Here is an 18,064-nt window from a genome sequence, read left to right on the forward strand (position 1 = left end):
GGCGGCGGAGCAGCCCGGACCGGCCGAGCAGCCATGGGCGCAGCGGTGCCGGGACCCCCGAGAGCCGAGGCTTCTGGCCGGATTGGGGGGCTCCCGGGCTGCCAGCCCCGCTGACACCGCCTCGGACGATGTGAACCGACGTCGCCGCCGCTGCTTCGCGGGCAGGGCGCGCGCTCCCACCGGCCCCAGCCGCCGCTTTTCTAATTTGGGTAGGGGCGACCGTACCAGGCCGCTCCGGCTTTCGAAGGGGGACTGGCTGTCGTTGGCAGCTTGACTGGGGGAGGCGACCCACACAGGGCGCTTGGGGATTTTTTTTTCCCATTTTTTTTTTAACGCGATTAACTGTTCTGGGTAGCTTGGTTTTGGGGGGACCCTAAAAAAAGGCCTTTCGGGGGTTCTTTTTTCTGGGGGAGGGGGCGGTGGTCCCGACTTGGCCAGCCGCCTGTTGGAGGGGGGGAGCGGGGAGCGGGGGCATGCGAACCCGGCTCCCCCCACCATGATGAAGACGGAGCCGCGGGGGCCTGGGGGTCCCCTCCGGAGCGCCTCCCCACACCGCAGCGCCTACGAGGCGGGCATCCAGGCGCTGAAGCAGCCCGATGCGCCCGGGCCCGACGAGGCACCCAAGGGGGCCCACCACAAGAAATATGGCTCCAACGTCCACCGCATCAAAAGTATGTTCCTGCAGATGGGCACCACGGCGGGGCAGCCGGGCGAGGCCGGTGGCGGCGCGGGCCTGGCCGAGGCCCCGCGGGCGCCCGAGCGCGGCGTGCGTCTGTCGCTGCCGCGGGCCAGCAGCCTGAACGAGAACGTGGACCACAGCGCCCTGCTCAAGCTGGGCACTAGCGTGTCGGAGCGCGTGAGCCGCTTCGACTCCAAGCCCGCGCCCTCCGCGCAGCCCGCGCCGCCGCCGCACCCGCCGTCCCGGCTGCAGGAGACGCGGAAGCTGTTCGAACGCGTCCCCGCGGCCGCAGGCGGCGACAAGGAGGCCGCGGCGCGGCGGCTGCTGAGGCAGGAGCGCGCCGGCCTGCAGGACCGGAAGCTGGATGTCGTGGTGCGCTTCAACGGCAGCACCGAGGCGCTGGACAAGCTGGACGCCGACGCCGTGTCGCCGACAGTCAGCCAGCTCAGCGCCGTCTTCGAGAAGGCCGACTCGCGGACCGGCCTCCATCGCGGGCCCGGGCCCGCCAGGGCCGCGGCCGCAGGCGCCCCCCAGGTCAACTCGAAGCTGGTCAGTAAGCGGTCCCGGGTGTTCCAGCCGCCACCGCCGCCACCGCCTGCCCCGTCGGGGGATGCCCCGGCCGAGAAGGAGCGCGGCTCCGGAGGGCAGCAGCCCCCGCAGCACCGAGTGGCCCCCGCCCGACCGCCCCCCAAGCCCCGGGAGGTGCGGAAGATTAAGCCGGTGGAGGTGGAGGAGAGCGGGGAGTCGGAGGCAGAGTCGGCGCCCGGGGAGGTGATCCAGGCCGAGGTGACGGTCCACGCGGCCCTGGAGAATGGCAGCACCTCGGCAACCACAGCCAGTCCCGCGCCCGAGGAGCAGAAGACCCAAGCGGCCCCCGAGGAGGAGGCGGCTACGGTGGCAGCGCCAGAGAGGGAGGTGGGCAGTGGCAGGGCCCCGGACGTGGCCCCTGAGGAGGCAGATGAGTCCAAGAAGGAGGACTTCTCGGAGGCGGACTTGGTGGACGTGAGCGCCTACAGTGGGCTCGGGGAGGACTCTGGGGGCAGTGCCCTGGAAGAGGACGACGACGAAGACGAGGAGGATGGGGAACCCCCCTACGAGCCTGAGTCGGGGTGCGTGGAGATCCCCGGGCTCTCAGAGGAAGAGGACCCTGCCCCGAGCCGGAAGATCCATTTCAGCACTGCGCCCATCCAAGTAAGTGAGCCCCCCTCCCCGCCCCCGCGCCGCCCCTGCCACGTGCATGCGGCCGCCCCCGGCTCGCCAGCTAGCCGGGTTTGGCAGGCTGAGTCAGCCCCTGCCACCCAGCCCCCTTCCCAGAAGTTCCCACCCTGAGGGGGGCGTGGGGGAGTTCCAGCTGTTTGTCAGAGGTGGACGATTTTCAGGTCTGAGATGCGGGTGGCCTGCCCCGACCTGCCCTCAGGTTCTTCCGCCTGCTGTCCTGCCCCCCCCACCCTTCGCACCCTCCGTGCCCCTCGCGGGTCCTGGGACACCTGCTTTCCCTTCCTCTCCAGACATCCTCCAGAGATTGCCAGGAAGAAGGGCCTTCGATGGTGTGAAGGGGAGTGTGCGTGCTGGGGAGAGACTCCCTACATTGGCCTGGGGAGAGACTCCCTACATTGGCCCTCCTTCACCCTGGAAGGGGGTCAGGGAGCTTAGAAACAGTCCCTGCTTGCCCCTTGCAGGGGAGCTGGATGGGACCAGGGAGTGGTGGCCGGGAACTTCCCAGCACAAAGGTGCAGGGGATGGCGGCCATTCCTCCATTCTGTTTGTACGCCCACCCCAACTTTGCAGAAGTGAAAGAGGGAAGCAGGTCGTGAGGGTGAGCTGGTCTACGGCCATGTGACTGTTGCTGGGGCCCTGTTCCCTGGGGGTCTGTGCCACCAGCTACCACGTCCTGGCTTGCCCTGGGAGGGGGCACCATGAGCCCTTGAGGGGAGTAGACCTTCTGCAGGCAGGAGGAGGAGGAGGGGCTGGGAAACCCCAGGGTGCCTGGCAGTAGTGGGCATGCCTTTGCTCTTGGCTGCCCAGTAGGACGGATGCCCATGGCTTGGCAGTCCCCCAGTGCTTTTGCCACATTCTCCTGAAAAAGGGATGGGAGCTGCCCCTTTTGGGGGTCTCATTTTACCCCCATTCCCACCACCACTGTTGGTGATTGGTTTGTGGGCTGTGCCAGTGATTTGAGATCCTCAGAACAGTGTGGTTGGGGAGGGGACATCCCCTGGGGCAAATTAAGAACCCCAGCGCCCTCCCCTGCCACTTCTTACCACCCTCCACTCTTGGCTGGCACATTCAGCCTTGATCGTTCTTTCTCACTGCCCCAGGCTCAGCTGTGCCCAGCCCCAGAGCCGCCCCAGGGAAGTGTCCAGGTCCCTGCCCGGCCTTTATCCTTCCCCAGCCAAACTCCCATCTGTTTGCTTGTCGTTGCCATAACTACTCCTGGACACTGAAGCTGCCCAAGTTGCCTCTCACCCGCCCCAGAGTACAACCTCTGCCCCTTGCCCACCTCCCACCCCACACCCCAGTAAGAGGCCTAAAGGTTAAAAGTGAGTGGAGGTTGCTACTCCCCTCCCAGGCCAGCCCCTTCCCCTGGGCTGGGACCTTAGGAGTCCCTTGCCGTCGTCCCCTCACCTCTTCTGAGGCAGTGGGGTCCTGGAGGCAACGGAGGATCTGGGGACTCTGAGGGAGTCCCCCTACCCCCACCCCCACCCATTCCCTGAGCAGCCTGATGCCCTCAGAGATGGAGTTTGGTCCGGGCCTCTGACTGTCTATATTTGACACCTTACCCTGATTTTTTGGTAAAAAATAGCACATGATTTGGAGCAGTGCTTCCCGACTCCCCGGAGACTCTGAAGCTCTTCCGCCCAGTGTGAGAGCCGGGGCGAGCGGTGCAGCCTGAGTGTGTGTCTGACTTTTCGGCCTTGCTGGGGATTTCCTCCTCTGCCTGGTGCCCAAGGCCCCGGTTCCCCCCCACCCGCCCCTGCACTGATGCTGAATGCAGGGTCCCATGCCCACTGACAACCCAGTTGTTGCCCTCATGCAGGTGGAGGTTTCTGCTGAGGGCAGAGAACCGATTCTAGATTGTCACCTAGGAGGTGGGACTGGGCCCAGGGCCCTCTGATAGGCTGGGCTTATTGTAGTGGGCAGACTGATGAGGGGTGGGGGGTGATCTGTGGGGTGGAGGTTCAGGGGGGCCTCGGAGCCTGAGGCCTGGGATTCCTGCAGGGGCAGGATTTGAAAGGAGAATAGGACTTGATAGGCTGAGAACAAGAGAGGGCAAAGCCCAGGTCAGGCTGTGAGGGTGTGTTTTGGAGGTCACAGTGGGGGTGTGTGTCTGTCTTGGTAGGGGGTTGGTTGACCCGGGAGACCACAGAGACTGAGAGATGAGGGGACGTTGTCTCCTGGAGCAGAGGGTGAGGGTCAGGGTCTCAGATGTAAAAGTGGGCCAAAGCCCATCTGCTGAGTCCAGGCTCACGCCAGCCCCTGTCACAGGGCCTGGGGCACTTGTGTAATGGCAACAGAGTCACTGGCGACCCACCACTAGAGCCCAGCTGGGTGCAGTCTCATCCTGCCCTGCCACTGTCTAACCTGTGTGACCTTGGGTGGCAGGCCTGATGTCTTGGGCTGTGTGTGGAATGGCACCCTGTTCCTCCAAGGGGTGCAATGGACAGACAAGATTTAAGGGCCTGAGCCGGGGTTTCTCTGATGCTGTGAAATCGAGGACATTGAGCTAAGTGACCGTGAAGGCCCCTTTCAGCCATGCTTCTAGTCCTATGAGCACCCCTCCCCCTCCCCCATGGCAGTGAGCCTCCATGGGGGGGATGACATGGAGCAAGCAAAGGCTGGGACAGGAGTGCCACTGCCAGCCAGGGTGCCCGCAGGACCTGCTCCTGGTGCAGAGGGGGCACTAGCAGGGGCCTTGGGGGAGACAGGGCCCCACTCTGGCTCCAGCTTCAGGCCCAGCCATCTGATAGAGCTGCTCCCCACCCCCGCTTGGCTCCAAGCGGTGCCAACCTGTCGCTGCAGGCAGTGAAGCCTGAACATGTCATGGTACCCCAAATGTTGCTCATTAACCTCCCACTGAGGACACCCCTGCCTGGGCCCAGAATTAGGCTCTCCCACAGAGCCCCTGTCCCAGCTTCTCTGTTCTTTGGGGATGGGGATGGGGAACCCCCTCTTTGCTGAGGGAGACAGCGAGAGGCATAGGAGATCCCAAGGCAGGGCTGGCCTGGGAGCCCCTGTGGAGGCTGGGTTCAGCATGCACAGCGTCAGAGAGGCTGCCACCTGGTCCATCTCCTCAGTCTCCCCAGGGCCCAGGTCCTAGAGCCTCTGTCTGAGCCCCCTAGCACATGGGGACAGGCGGCATAACTCAGAGCTGCCGTCTGGAGGGAGACAGGCCTGGGCATGCAGGGCAGGCCATAGGGCCTGGCCTTCTCCCCTGCTTCTGCCACCTGAAGGGCACGCGGGGTGGAGGGCCTGCCCTTTCTCCATGGGGTAGAGGTGGTCCTTCCTGCCTGCCTCCTCTGCCCCCAGAATCCACTGCAGGTGCAGGTCAGAGCTGGGTAGTCCCTGCCTGTGCCCATCCTCCTCTCTCCTGCTCCCCTCCCCCTCTGCTGTCTCACACCCGCTCCCCCCGCTCTCCCCATCTGGCATCCTCCAGCATCTTCTCCATCCTTTCTCCCCTCCTCCTATTCCCCTCTTCTGCTCAGCCTGTTCTTTCCTCTCTGTATCTGTGTCTTTGTGTCCCCGCTCGTCTCTATCTGGCTCCCGGAGTGCTCATCTCTCACTCTTTCTGATCTGGGGGTCTGGGTTCCTAGGCCTGACACTTTCTCCAGGATCGTGCATCCATCCCCCGGCAGACCATGCTCACGCTGGTCGGAGCTGCAGAGAGAATGACGGTGCGGATCGGGCAAGGCTGGGTCCCTTTCTCTCTTGACCCTGGGCTCCAGAACTAGAAGGGCCTTTGCTCAGAGCTGGGTCCTGACGGGGCTGGGTGCAGCCTCATCATCTCAAGCCTGTCTGGGGGTGGGGCAAAGGCATGTGGCCAGAGGCGAGCAGGGCATGGGCTGGTGGCCCTGCTTGCCCCTCAGCCTCTCACGCCAGTTCTGCCCTTGCCCTCCTGCCAGCCTCTCTGACAGCCGCCCCCCTTCCGCAGGTGTTCAGCACCTACTCCAACGAGGACTACGATCGTCGCAATGAGGATGTGGATCCCATGGCAGCCTCTGCCGAGTACGAGCTGGAGAAGCGGGTGGAGAGGTTGGAGCTGTTCCCTGTGGAGCTGGAGAAGGGTGAGAGGCCAGGCCGCTTGGGCACAGCTGGAGTTGACCCGGGTCTCCTCTCTGGGGCCCTTCTGCCCTGTGCCCACAGGCGCTCCCACAGACAGGTTGGGCCTCTACCCCTGACTCAGGTCCTTGGTGACCTTCCCCCACCCTCCCCTGCCAGCACCCCAGCCACACAGGGACTCTAACCCCGGCCAAGCTCACAACCCCCACCACCGCTGTTCTGGAATGACATTTGCCCGTTCAGTCAACAGATCTCTGTTGGACACTTGGTGCTGGGTCCAGGGCTGTGTTGGGGATGTAGTGATGGCCCAGGCAGGTTCACTAGGGAGCGTGTGTCCTCAGAGTTGGGGAGACAGACAAGGGTGGAACAGTCGTATCCAACTGCATCCCTAGGCACTGTCATAGGTGCTGGGAGGAAATTGGGGCTGATACGAAAACACTTAACAGGAGACCAAACCAGCCTGGGGCTGGGGGTTCCCTGGGGAAGCGATGCTGGGGTTGAACTCTGGAGAGCAGGCATTTAGAGGCGTGCACAGGAGAGCGGAGGAGAGAGGCTTGGCTGCATTTTCACAGGGAGGGCAAGAAGGGCGTGCAGACAGGGCCTCGCAGACCACGGGCAGGACGTGGTCTTGCTTCTGAGATGGACTGGAAGCTGTTGTGAGGCGCAGGAAAGGTATTCTAGAAAGACCACACCTGACTGTGATGTATGGAGAGGGTCCCAAGTGCATGGTGAGAACCACTGTGGTGTGGGCAAGACGCTGGCAGAGCAGGGAGTGGGTGGACCTGACAGATCCCGGGGTGGGAGGAGGATCAGCAGGACCTGGTGGTGATTCGGCTCCGGCGGAGGCTGTGAGGGGGAGGGAGGAATCCAGGTGCCTCCCAGGCCTGGCAGCTGGTGGGTGGTGGTGCTGTCTCCGATGAAGGCGTGTTTGTGGGGAGGGTCATGAGATTGGGTATCGGAGGCCCACGAGAGGCGGGGCAGGTGTGGATAGGGGAGTGGGCCTCGGGGGAGAGGAAACCAGGAGGTCTCTGGGCTCTGCAGCCAGGAGAGTAGGCGAGACTGCCTAGAAAGGGAGGAGACCAAAAGGCTTAGGGCCAGGCCCCATCCCAGCCACCCCTTCAGGCCACACACCCTTCTCCGCATCCACAAGCGTCTCTCCCTTGCCAGGCCACCTTTGGCACGCCCTGCTGCCCATCAGTTCTTTCAGTTGGGCAAAAAGTGGGTAGACAGAACCACACCCCTTCCTCAGCTGTGGGACGTCTGCTAAGTGTGGGGACTGCTTTCTGGTGGGGGCTCTGCCCTAGAGTCCAGGATGGAGGGCCTCTCCCGTGCCCCTGCAAGTCCTGTCTGGAGGGCTCTCCCGACCATGCCCCCCTCTGCTCCACAGACTCCGAGGGCCTGGGCATCAGCATCATCGGCATGGGGGCCGGGGCCGACATGGGTCTGGAGAAGCTGGGCATCTTCGTCAAGACCGTGACCGAGGGTGGCGCGGCCCATCGGGATGGCAGGTACCACCCCCACTGTCCCCGCTGGCCATCATCTGGGGGGTGGGCCCTGGAGCGGGCTCGGGTCGTGCCCTGGGAGACGTGCGTGCTCTGTGTGTGGTGCAGATGTTCACAGAGGGAGCCCTGCTGGGCCCTGGGATACAACAGTGAGTACAACAGACAGAAACCCTCACCCTCAGGGCCCTGCGTCCGGGGGGAGCTAGTGAAGATGGGGGCTGTCAGTTGTGTATCCTGGTTTGAAGTGCGTGCTGGGCCTTGGTCTGGAGGGCACAGGCGTGGAGGCTGTGTCTGGAGTACATTTGAGCATTTTCTTTCATTTAACAAACATTAAGTCCCTGACTCTTGTCAGGCTGGTGCCAGGCCCTGGGGAGTCCCTGGTGAGGGTCCGTGCAGTGCAGTGTGAGGTAGACAGACATTAAACAAATGGACATCCAGAAAATGGCAAAATACAAGGTGCCACAAACAGCATAAGACAGGAGAGCACGACCTCTGAGCATTAGGAAAGCCTTCCTGGAGGAAGTGGCACTGGACCAGAGTGCTGAAGGCTGAATAGGAGTTAGCTGTGCTGAAGGAGTGCAGGAGGTTCCAGGCAGGGGAGCCGAAAGCAGGCAGGTGTGCCTGGAGCATGGGGTTGGGGGGGCCAGGTGTTGACATGGCTAGACAAACTGGTGGCTCTGGAGGTGGGTCAGAAGGTTCAGGGAGGGTGTCCTGGAGCACTGGGCCAGCCTGGTGACCCCTCTGTGGGCTGTTCCGCTGGGTGTGTATTGTAGGGGGTAGGAATGGCGGTGGGCAGGGCTGCGGGGCATCCCCCAGGGTGGGTAAGAGGTTGACATTGGAGGTTGCTTGTGGTGATACCTCCAAACCCAGACCCCTTCCGTATGACAGAGGTGAGTAGGTGTCCTTGTGCCGCCTGGGTGACTTTGGGGAAGACCAAGAGGTGGGGTTGCCCCATTCAGGGGGCTTCTGCCTCTTGTGGCCCAGGTGGCATGGAGGGGGCAGGGAACAGGAATGATGACAGTCCTATTCTTTCACTTACTCACTTCCCCTCCTGATTTGAACGTCCAGAGCCTTTCCGGCTGTCGCCTGGTGGCTGTGTGGGGAGTGTGTGTGCATACGTGTCCACGAGCGCGTGCCCACCTGGGGAGCCGTTTCCTCCATTTCCGTGTGGGAGCCCTGAGAGAAGGCCTGAAGTGCCCAGGGAGTGAGAGTGGAGGAAGGAGGTGGCCAAGGGGCCCCCCACCTGGGCGTCTTCCTCTCCCTTGACCGGCCAGGCTGGGCCACCCCATCTCTCCCGTTCCTGTGTGGAGAGCAGGGCTTCAGGTGCCACAGCTGGAGTGTGCTGGAGGTGTGCACCTGTGTCAGGTGTGTGCGATGGCATGTGAACACAAGAGAGTGCTACTCGCGTCTCAGGCATTTAGGAGGACATCTGTGGACTCAGGTCTGTGCACAAACGTGCACATAAGAGGGCAGCGTGTCACTTGTGTACTGTGGGGCCGCTTGCTGGGGTATGTGGCAGAGATGAGCGCTGAAGTTGTCACACCACTCTGTTTGGTGTGATGGAGGAGGGGATGGTTGTGTGATTGTCACAGAAAGAGTGCCTGCCATCTCTCCTGGCCCTGGACACCCGTGTCGCTTTGTTTGCCTGGCTCACTGGCCACACGGGTGGCCTGGCTGTTACCCGGTCCTCTGGCCTCGTGAATTTTATGCAGATAGACAAAGTACCAGGTCCCTGTGGGGACTGAGCCACCTCTGCCCCAGCTCCACAGTTCCCCTGGCGACCCCCTTAACAAGCATTGCTCCCCTAGGATCCAGGTGAACGACCTCCTGGTGGAGGTGGACGGAACAAGTCTGGTGGGAGTGACCCAAAGCTTTGCAGCCTCTGTGCTCCGGAACACCAAGGGCCGAGTGCGGTGAGAGCCCAGAGGGGTGGGCCCCGGGGCGGGGGGAGGCCCTCACCCAGACGCCTCGCTCACCTGCCCAGTGAAGCTTCTGGGCTGCCGGCTCGTGGAGGTTCAGCTGACTCCTGCCTGAAGGAACTGCTGAGCCCACAGTCCCTTGCCCCATGCCTGGCTTCCCATGCCGAGCTCCCAGACGCTGAGGGCCACCAGGGCTCGGCGCCCCACACACTGTCCTCTGGGGCTTATTCTCCCTCCTTCCTGCCTGTCCCTGACTCACTCATTGAAGAACCAAGATGTGCAGGGTGAATGCCAGCCAAACTGGGGTCCCCTCACCGGGAACTTCTTCCCTCCCTCCTGCCCAGCCCCATCCAATCCCGGGAAGACTCGTCCTGGGCCTGCAAGGGAAGGGGATTGGATTAGAAGCTCCCCGGTTCCGCCTCTGTCTTCACATTCAGGGATGACCCCCTGCCCCTGCCCCCAGGAAAGGGTGGTGGAGAGAAACAGGATGTGGGTGGCCACGGGGAGGAGGGGCTGGTGCCTGGAAGTTCCACTGTTTCCTCTTCATCCTAATCTCCGGTTGCCATCATCCCGCCCCTTCCTGAAGCGCAGGGGGCTTGGAGCATACCCAAGACACACCTCCACGGCTCCAGCCCTGCTGGGACGGGTCATCTTCACCATTCCCCTGCCTGGGTTTCTCCCACGTGGTGGGGAAGAGCCCCCCAGACTGGCAGCTCCTGAGCTCATGTCACCTGCAGCCCAGCTCAAAGTTTGGCTGACACCCCCTCTCCCCAAAAACTGGCCAGAAGAGCTAGTGGGCCCTCCTCTCTCCCCTGGGAAGGAAACCCAGTAAGGCCCTGTGTTCTCCCATTCATTATTAACACTGCAGCCTTTGGACTCAGCCCTCTCATTTCACCTCCCCTGGGAGGGCTGAGTTTGGAGAGGGGAGCACCAGCAGGGAAGATGGTAGCATTGCCCGCTGAGGACAGAGGCAGGGGCTGACGCCGGTGCCCCTGCAGGTTTATGATTGGCCGGGAGCGGCCGGGAGAGCAGAGCGAAGTGGCCCAGCTAATTCAGCAGACCCTGGAACAGGAGCGATGGCAGCGGGAGATGATGGAGCAGAGATACGCCCAGTACGGGGAGGAAGACGAGGAGGTAGGGACTCCAGGCCTGGCTGGCAGCGTGATCGCCCCCAGGTGGCTAGCTGAAGCATTACACTCCCATCTACTGCTTTCCCAGGCCCCCTAAAGAAACCCGAAGTGCAAAGTGTGGAGCTGGTCCCTCTTCCTGGGGAGCCCCAGTCTGAGGGAGGACATACAGACCCCTCCCTCAAAGAACCCCTGGTCTGATGGAGGAGTCGTACCCTCTCTCTTCAGAGAGCCTGCCTAACGCTATAAGGAAACATGGTTCTCTCAAAGAGCCCCCACTCTGAGGGGAGGGCACAGCCCCTAAGCTCAAGGGACCTAATCTGAGGAGGGAGACAGAGCCAGACCCCAGGGGACCCATAGCGTAAGGGGGACGGTACAGGCTGTTTCTTCAGGGTCCCAGTCTTATGCGGGAACTGCCTCTGCCTGCAGGGGATTCCAGAAGCTACTGGGGGAAGATACAAACCTGCCTCTGGTGCAGCCCCAGGCTGACGGGGGGCACGACCCACACCCCTGGGTGGCCCCCAGCCTCACGGGGCAGCCTGCTGCTGGTCTAAGCCCTGGTTGTCAGGGCTGAGGGAGGGGGGGTGAGTAGGGTCCACGGCCTCCTACCTTCCTTCACAGACGGGGGAGTACGCCACGGACGAGGATGAGGAGCTGAGCCCCACGTTCCCAGGTGGCGAGATGGCCATCGAGGTGTTCGAGCTAGCAGAGAACGAGGATGCACTGTCCCCCGTGGACATGGAGCCTGAGAAGCTGGTGCACAAGTTCAAGGAGGTGGGAGGAGGGGGCTGCCCGGGGTGGTGGAGGGCGGAGATGGGCCGGTGTCCTGCCCTCAGCGTGGCCTGCCCCACCCAGCCGGAGCTGAGCGCCTGCCCTCTGCCCACAGCTCCAGATCAAGCATGCCGTCACTGAGGCCGAGATCCAGCAGCTCAAGAGAAAGGTGAGGGGGCGTGTGTCGAGGAACAGGGTCCCCACCCTCACACCTGCACACTGATGCTTGTACAGTACCCTCAGGCACAGGCACCCATAGAATAGGTTACTCTGAGGCAAAGGGACATAGTGTTAAAAGATGGAGCTCTGGATCCGTCTGCTCCACCATCCCTTGCTGCTCTGCATCAGTCTCCTTATCTGTAAAATGGGCTAACGGTAATACCTAACACCATGGGATCATTGTGAGGATTCAATGAGATAATACATGTAAAGTCCTTAGCACAACATCTGACATAATACATACTCAATAAAAACCCCAAAGTGTGGCTGGGCATAGTAGCTCACACCTGTAATCCCAGCACTGTGGGAGGATCACTTGAGGCCAGGAGTTGAAGACCAGCCTGGGCAATATAGTGAGACCCCGTCTTTACAAAAAATAAAAAACTTATCCAGACACAGTGTCATGTGCCTGTAGTCCCAGCTACGTGGGAGTCTGAGGCAGGCAGATTGCTTGAGCCCAGGAGTTTGAGGTTGCTGTGATCTATGACGATGCCACTGCACTCTAGCCCAGGCAACAAGAGCAAGACCCTGTTACAAAAAAAAAAAAAAAAAAGCCAAAAGTCCTAGCTCTGATACTGAAGCACACTAAGTCCTGCTCTAGATGTCTTTGTGTTTACACTGTCCCACATATGTCCTCTATGTGTAGGCCCAGTGATAAATACAGACCACCCAGAGATACACACAGTGATACCCTCCAGCCTCACAGACCCACTCCCCCAGACATATGGAGACACCCACTCTACACAGACACGATCATGGAAACACTGCACCCGTGCTTCCTGTGGCAGCACGCCCAGGGGCGTCAGTCTGGATACGTAGATGTGCTCTGCATTCATCTGCTCGAAGGTACATAGTCATCATGACTCATTTGGACCACCTGGTCTAGGAAGAGTGTCACAGGCATGCACATGCTCAGTGGGCAAGCAACACGGAGGTGTTGATGCTGACACCACTAGATGGTGACACACAACATACACAGACACATGCATGTACCATGCACAGATGCTTAGACAAGCACGCTGGGTGCCAGCCCCCTCACAGGCATGTAGACATACAGACTTCACGTTAAAAGTCTGTATCGGGTCCCTGCTGGGGCCTGGACAGTAGGAGTCCCCACCCCCACGGGGCTTCTGGTGTGGTAGGGACAGACAGGTCTACAGGGGCCTTGCAGACACAGTGCACCCGGGCACACACGTGTACACTCCCACGTGTGGGTGTACCCCCACCGCACACCCAGAGAGGGGAGTGTAAAGCCAGGCCTCGGGAGGAGACAGGGTTTAGATGACTGGGGCAGAAGAAAGGGCATTCCTGGCAGGGAGACAAGCTGGATGGAGCCTGGAAGCTGGCTTTGGGAGGACGCCCGCCGGGTGGTGGCAGTGTGCCTGTCGGGGAGAGATGGCGGCAGGGCTGGACTGCCAGGGTGGGCTGTGGCTTGCAGCGTCCTGATTCCCCTCCAAGGACTCAAGCCTTGGTCCACACAGCATAGGGCTGTGTGGCTGGCTATATGGGGGTTTTCAGAAGGTCACTGCCTACGAAGTAGGAGGACGTGAGGGTAGCCAGGACTTGGAGGCAGGCAAACTGGGTAGAGTCCCGGCCAGTGTTCTGGCAGGGGTGGGCTAGGACTTCCCAGAGTACAGGCAGAGGGTGGGTTAGCGCTGCATTTTCAGGGTGGAGATGACAGGCTGTGTTTCCCTGGGTGTGTGCAGAGGAAGAAGGGGAGGGGCACATCAAAGATCTGTTCATTCATTCAGTTTACAAACGTCTGCGGGGTACCTTCTAGATGCCCGCTACTACTGTTCAGTCACTGTGATGGCACAACCAGAGTTGATCCTTGTCCTTGTGCAGCTTAGAGTCTGCCTACCAGTGACTGTGTTAGAAACTGACATGGGGCTCTGTGGGAGAGGACAGGCTTACTGAACTCCTAAAGCAGGAGAAACCCAGTTCAGCCGGGGGTGGGGAGGGGGGCTGTGCTGTTGGGGGCTTCTCTGGGGAAAGGGATACACTGAGCAGTGAGCCGAAGGGTGAGCTAATGGGAAATAACTAGGCAAGGGGGAGGGGAGAAGAGGCACATTCCAGGTACCAGGCACAGCACGTGCAAAGGTCCTGTGGCAAGTTTGAATCTGCAGGAAGGCCTGTGTGGCTGGGAACAGAGAGCAAGGGACATTTGGAGCCAACAAGGTGGCGGAGCAGGCAGGGGCTTGAGATGAGTGCCTGGGTGGCTAGAAGTTTGTGGCACCTTTTAACAGAAGTGAGCATGTCAGGAAAGGCATAGGTTTGTGCAGGTGGGAGGTACAGTTTGAGGAGCTGAGTGATAAGGCTGGAAGTTGGGAGCAAGGTTAGGCTGGGGCTTGGGATTTGGGGCTCAGTGCATGAAGGTGAGCCTGTGCCGCAGGGTAGTGGGTACAGAGAGAACAAAGCATTCAGGACTGAGCTGTTGGGGATTGGAGGTCTGCACTGGGGTTACCTGGGGGCAGGGAGAGGAGTCAGGATTGGTCAGAAAGAGCAAGGACTGGTCAGCAGGGCCAGGGCTGCAGAGAGGGGACAGAGAGCAATGGTGACCCTCACCTGCCCTGCTCTTTCACATCTGCTGTCTCACTGTAGTAACCCTTGTGAGCTTGGGAGGTAGAGGCAGGTATCACTCCCATTGCACAGATGGGAGGACTGAGGCTTGAGACAGAAGTTGTCCTACCCCAAGTCAGAGTAGCCAGTGACTAATCAAGGAATGGGGTGAAGTGACAGGGACCCTTGGCTTGGAGCTCTGGGGCTGAGGCCCCACCTCTTCCCTCTCTGGGTTTCAGCTCTCAGGCTCAGCCAAGGAGAGTTAGTTGGGGTGCAGTGGGCTCCACATCTGTAGGAATCCCCTGGAGACTGGCCGCAGAGCCAGGGTGGGGGTGCCCCATGGCTCCCTCTGGCCCCCACCAACCCAGGGCTGCTCCTTCCTCTCAGCTGCAGAGCCTGGAGCAGGAGAAGGGGCGCTGGCGGGTCGAGAAGGCCCAGCTGGAGCAGAGCGTGGAGGAGAACAAGGAGCGCATGGAGAAACTGGAGGGCTACTGGGGCGAGGCCCAGAGCCTGTGCCAGGCCGTGGACGAGCACCTGCGCGAGACCCAGGCCCAGTACCAAGCCCTGGAGCGCAAGTACAGCAAGGCCAAGCGCCTCATCAAGGACTACCAGCAGAAGTACGTGACCGGGGTGCTGGGTGCCCTGGGCCCGGGGAGGATGAGAGGCCTGTGGTGGCAGTTCCTCACCCCCAGCCCCCACAGCTGAGTTAGGGAGGCACAGAGCACAGACATTGGAGGGCCCCTGGGCCGGGCGTGACGGGGCAGCAGAGCCAGCACAGGGCTAGGCCCGAGAGCCTTTGGGAAAACCTGGGACCCCCTGACCTGGGAATAGAGAGAGGAGCAGAGCTGCTGCCCAGGTGGCACTGAGTCTCCCTGGATGGAAGCCAGACCACACACCCTTACCTGCCATCTGTCCCTTGCCTCTCTCCAGGGAGATCGAGTTCCTGAAAAAGGAGACTGCACAACGCCGGGTTCTGGAGGAATCAGAGCTGGCTAGGAAGGAGGAGATGGACAAGCTCCTGGACAAGGTAGGCCCAGGGGTGCCCTGGGGGCAGAGCCCTATGGTGGGGGCAGCATGCAAGCCCCCGTCTAGCAGCCACCCTGTGCATCCTGGAGGGAGGGGGCTTGCATCCCCACCAGGGGGCAGAAGGGGCGGGGCCCAGGCCTGATGCCCAGGTTTGACCCCTCTCCTTTGTTTTCCAGATCTCAGAACTGGAAGGAAACCTGCAAACACTGAGGAATTCCAATTCTACTTAATAGGAATCATTCCTTGACCAGACAATAATTAATCCCACTCCTACTGGCCTCCTTCCCCTGTCCTCAATACCCCACCCCTCCCCCTACCAGCCTGGGGACAGGTGCCCCGAATCCCCCCACCCCTCCACCCCACCTCCTCCAGCTTCAGGGACCAGAGGGCCCATACACAGGCCCCTTTAAGGTGGCCCGGGCAGACAGAGGTGGCTGGAAGGGCGGCCTTCTCCTTGCCCCACGGGGCTGAGGCACAGAGGCCAAGGGATGCTGTGGGCTGGCCTGGGCAGTGGATGGACACAAAGGACTTGCAGACCAAACTGCCAGACTTTACAACCTCCAGCCTTTGTCTCTGGACTGGAATGGGGCTGGGGCTCTCCCAGCATCTCACCAACTGGAGGCTGCTCCCTGCCCATGGGGCACCTGGGTGGCCCCTGGGCCTCTTGACTTGAGATTCTACCTTCTTGGCCCTTCCCTCTCCCCCCATCATTGTGCTGTCTCTGTTGCATTCTGACCCTCCTGCTTGAGGGGTTGCCTCAACACCTCCTCCCATCCCGTCCCCTGTCCCGGGAGGGATAGAGTCCACCCCAGAGCCCGGAGGCTGGGCCTGGCCCTGCACTGATGTCCTACGTATCCTTCCAGAAAAGGGGAGTGATTGTAGGAAAAAGGGAGAGTTCAGGACACCTGGTCCCTGGCTCCCCGTTTCCTGGGGCAGCAGCCCTCAATTTCTCCTTGTGCCTCCCCTCTCCCAGGTGCCAAATAGCCATAATCTCCTCCTGGAACTGCCTGCAGCCTCTCTGGGGTCCAGGTTTTCTGGCCAAGCCTGGGAATGCCAGGGAGGAGAGGAGGTCAGCTTAGGGGGCCTGGCTGCAGAGACCCTGCTATTAGGCAAGGGGAACATTTCTCCCTGGAGAGCCAGGCCTGGCCCTGCCCTGCCCGGCCTGCCCTGGGGGACACCTGGAAGCCTTGTACTAACATCGCAGCGATTCAGCCTCAACCACCTCCCTCCCAACTGTTTTCCAATGTTTTGACTGGAGGGCAAAATTTTACTACTTCTCATCTTTTCAGAGACCAGGGCTGCCCTGCTGGCAGCCTGCCATCTAAGTGGAATTGATGCTGTTTCCCACTTTAACCCCAAATTGGGGCTTGGACCAAGGGAGGTGAGACCCCCCCCCCCCCCTCAGGTCCCCTCTGCTTTCAGAATCCATCTCATCTTGCCACTTCTTCATGCCCCGCCCCAAGCCTGGGTTTTTGTTCATTTTTTAAAAACAGACAACGCCGTCCCGTCCGTTTTGGCTCCTCCTCGTCCCTGTAAATAGGCCGTGCCATCGATCAGTATTTCTTGCCCCCCCCTTCCTGCCCCCAGACGTGCCCCACCCCCTGAGAGCGCTGGCTGTCCCCGCGCCGGCCGGCCCGTGCCCTTCACCCTGGCTGACGAAGGGGGCGGAGCCGGGCGGGCGGGGCCGCAGGGCGCTTCCGGTTTCCCGGCCGGCGGCCGCCCCTGCCCAGCCTTCCGGAGGACCGCGTCTCTGTATATAATATATATATATGTATGTATTGTTTCCGGTTTTGTACGGACCATGCCCTCTGTCAGGTCGTCCCCATAAAAGCAGCCCCCAGAGCCTCGCTGCCTGGTTTCTTGATTCGCTGGAGCCGGCGGGGGCGGGGAGGGGGGGTCCCCTCCCATCAGCTCTGCCTCCGACCCTGAGGGTTCCCCGGTTCGGGCAAAGTGCCTTTCTGCCACCATTGCGCCCTTCAGCACCCATGCTTTTTGTTCAGCCCTCTTGGGCAAGGCTGGGAGTTTCTAGAGAGTTCGTTCAGTCAGTCTCATTGGTTTTTCAAAGCCCAGAAGGAATTCAGAGGATGGGCTAGACAGGGCAAGAGGAACCCTAAATCCCTCGTCTGAGAAGTCCTCTTAAACTGTATGAGCTCCACGAAGGATCCAAGGTTCCCCAGAGGTGGCAGGAGCAGGTGGGATGTGACACATCAGGGCAGTTTTGTCCCCAGGGTCCTAGAGAATCTGTTCTGTTTGCCCCTCTCAGGGCACTGAGAGGCCTTAAATAGCCCTGGCCCCCTGCTCTGTGCCAGCAGGTCTGGGTGCTGACTCACCAGCTCTAATGCTAATGGGTCTGGGCGTCTAGATGCCAGGGTTCCAGGGACAGCTTTGGTGAAGTCCCAGAGGGGCAAGAGCCAGCTGGGGATGAAGTGGAAGCTTAGGGCAGGTCCCATCGCCAGGCTTTCCTCTCTGGGTGCTGTGTGCAAATGTGAGAGAATGAAGCACAGGGCACTTGTGTTCAGCGCCTTGGCCTCAAGGGGATTCTCACCACTCCTTTTGCCATAAGGAATGGAAGTCCCAACTTCAGGGCCCTTGAAGGTCACCTTGATGGGTCCCTGACAATATCCAAGATGAGTAGGCAGAACTCCCAGGGAGAGTCAGCTCTGGAGGCAGCTGCTCCCTATGGATGGCTCAGTCACACAGGTCCCATGCATGGCAAGCCAAAATCCGGCTTCCCATAAGGACCCCTCAAAAATCCTAGTTCTGTACCTCAGGGCCATGCACTCCTGCCACCCACCCAAGGGTGACCTGGAAACCTGAGGACGGTGACTGCTCTGAAGGCATCTCCAAGTAAATCATTCTTGGAGTGCTCTGGGAGCCCTGAGGATGCTGAAGACAGATCCAGGTGGCTGAGTCCCAAGATCAGACACCACCAAACCATGGGGTCACAGGTCATGGTGCCAGAGTTAGAAGTCACTGAGGCCCTGT

At 60.9% G+C, this 18,064-nt stretch overlaps 1 protein-coding gene across 1 annotated transcript; it reads left to right on the plus strand.

The window, feature by feature from the left end:
• Positions 1-4: 4 nt before the first annotated feature.
• PPP1R9B (protein phosphatase 1 regulatory subunit 9B) lies at positions 5-16,921 on the plus strand. Its single transcript, XM_045526213.1, has 10 exons — positions 5-1,870; positions 5,829-5,961; positions 7,344-7,464; positions 9,267-9,371; positions 10,376-10,511; positions 11,126-11,278; positions 11,391-11,444; positions 14,441-14,670; positions 14,984-15,080; positions 15,256-16,921. Exons 1-10 carry the CDS (start codon positions 497-499, stop codon positions 15,307-15,309), a joined length of 2,457 nt encoding a protein of 818 aa, XP_045382169.1. The 5' UTR covers positions 5-496; the 3' UTR covers positions 15,310-16,921.
• The last annotated feature ends 1,143 nt before the right edge of the window (positions 16,922-18,064 follow it).

The sequence above is a fragment of the Lemur catta genome, chromosome 15, assembly GCF_020740605.2.
Source record: "Lemur catta isolate mLemCat1 chromosome 15, mLemCat1.pri, whole genome shotgun sequence".
In the NCBI taxonomy this organism is placed as follows: domain Eukaryota; kingdom Metazoa; phylum Chordata; class Mammalia; order Primates; family Lemuridae; genus Lemur; species Lemur catta.

Coding starts and splice junctions, on each gene's coding strand:
- PPP1R9B (XM_045526213.1), top strand. CDS start 497: ATGATGAAGACGGAGCCGCGGGGGCCTGGGGGTCCCCTCCGGAGCGCC. Junction 9,372..10,375: donor AACACCAAGGGCCGAGTGCG/GTGAGAGCCCAG, acceptor GTGCCCCTGCAG/GTTTATGATTGGCCGGGAGC. Junction 10,512..11,125: donor ACGGGGAGGAAGACGAGGAG/GTAGGGACTCCA, acceptor CTTCCTTCACAG/ACGGGGGAGTACGCCACGGA.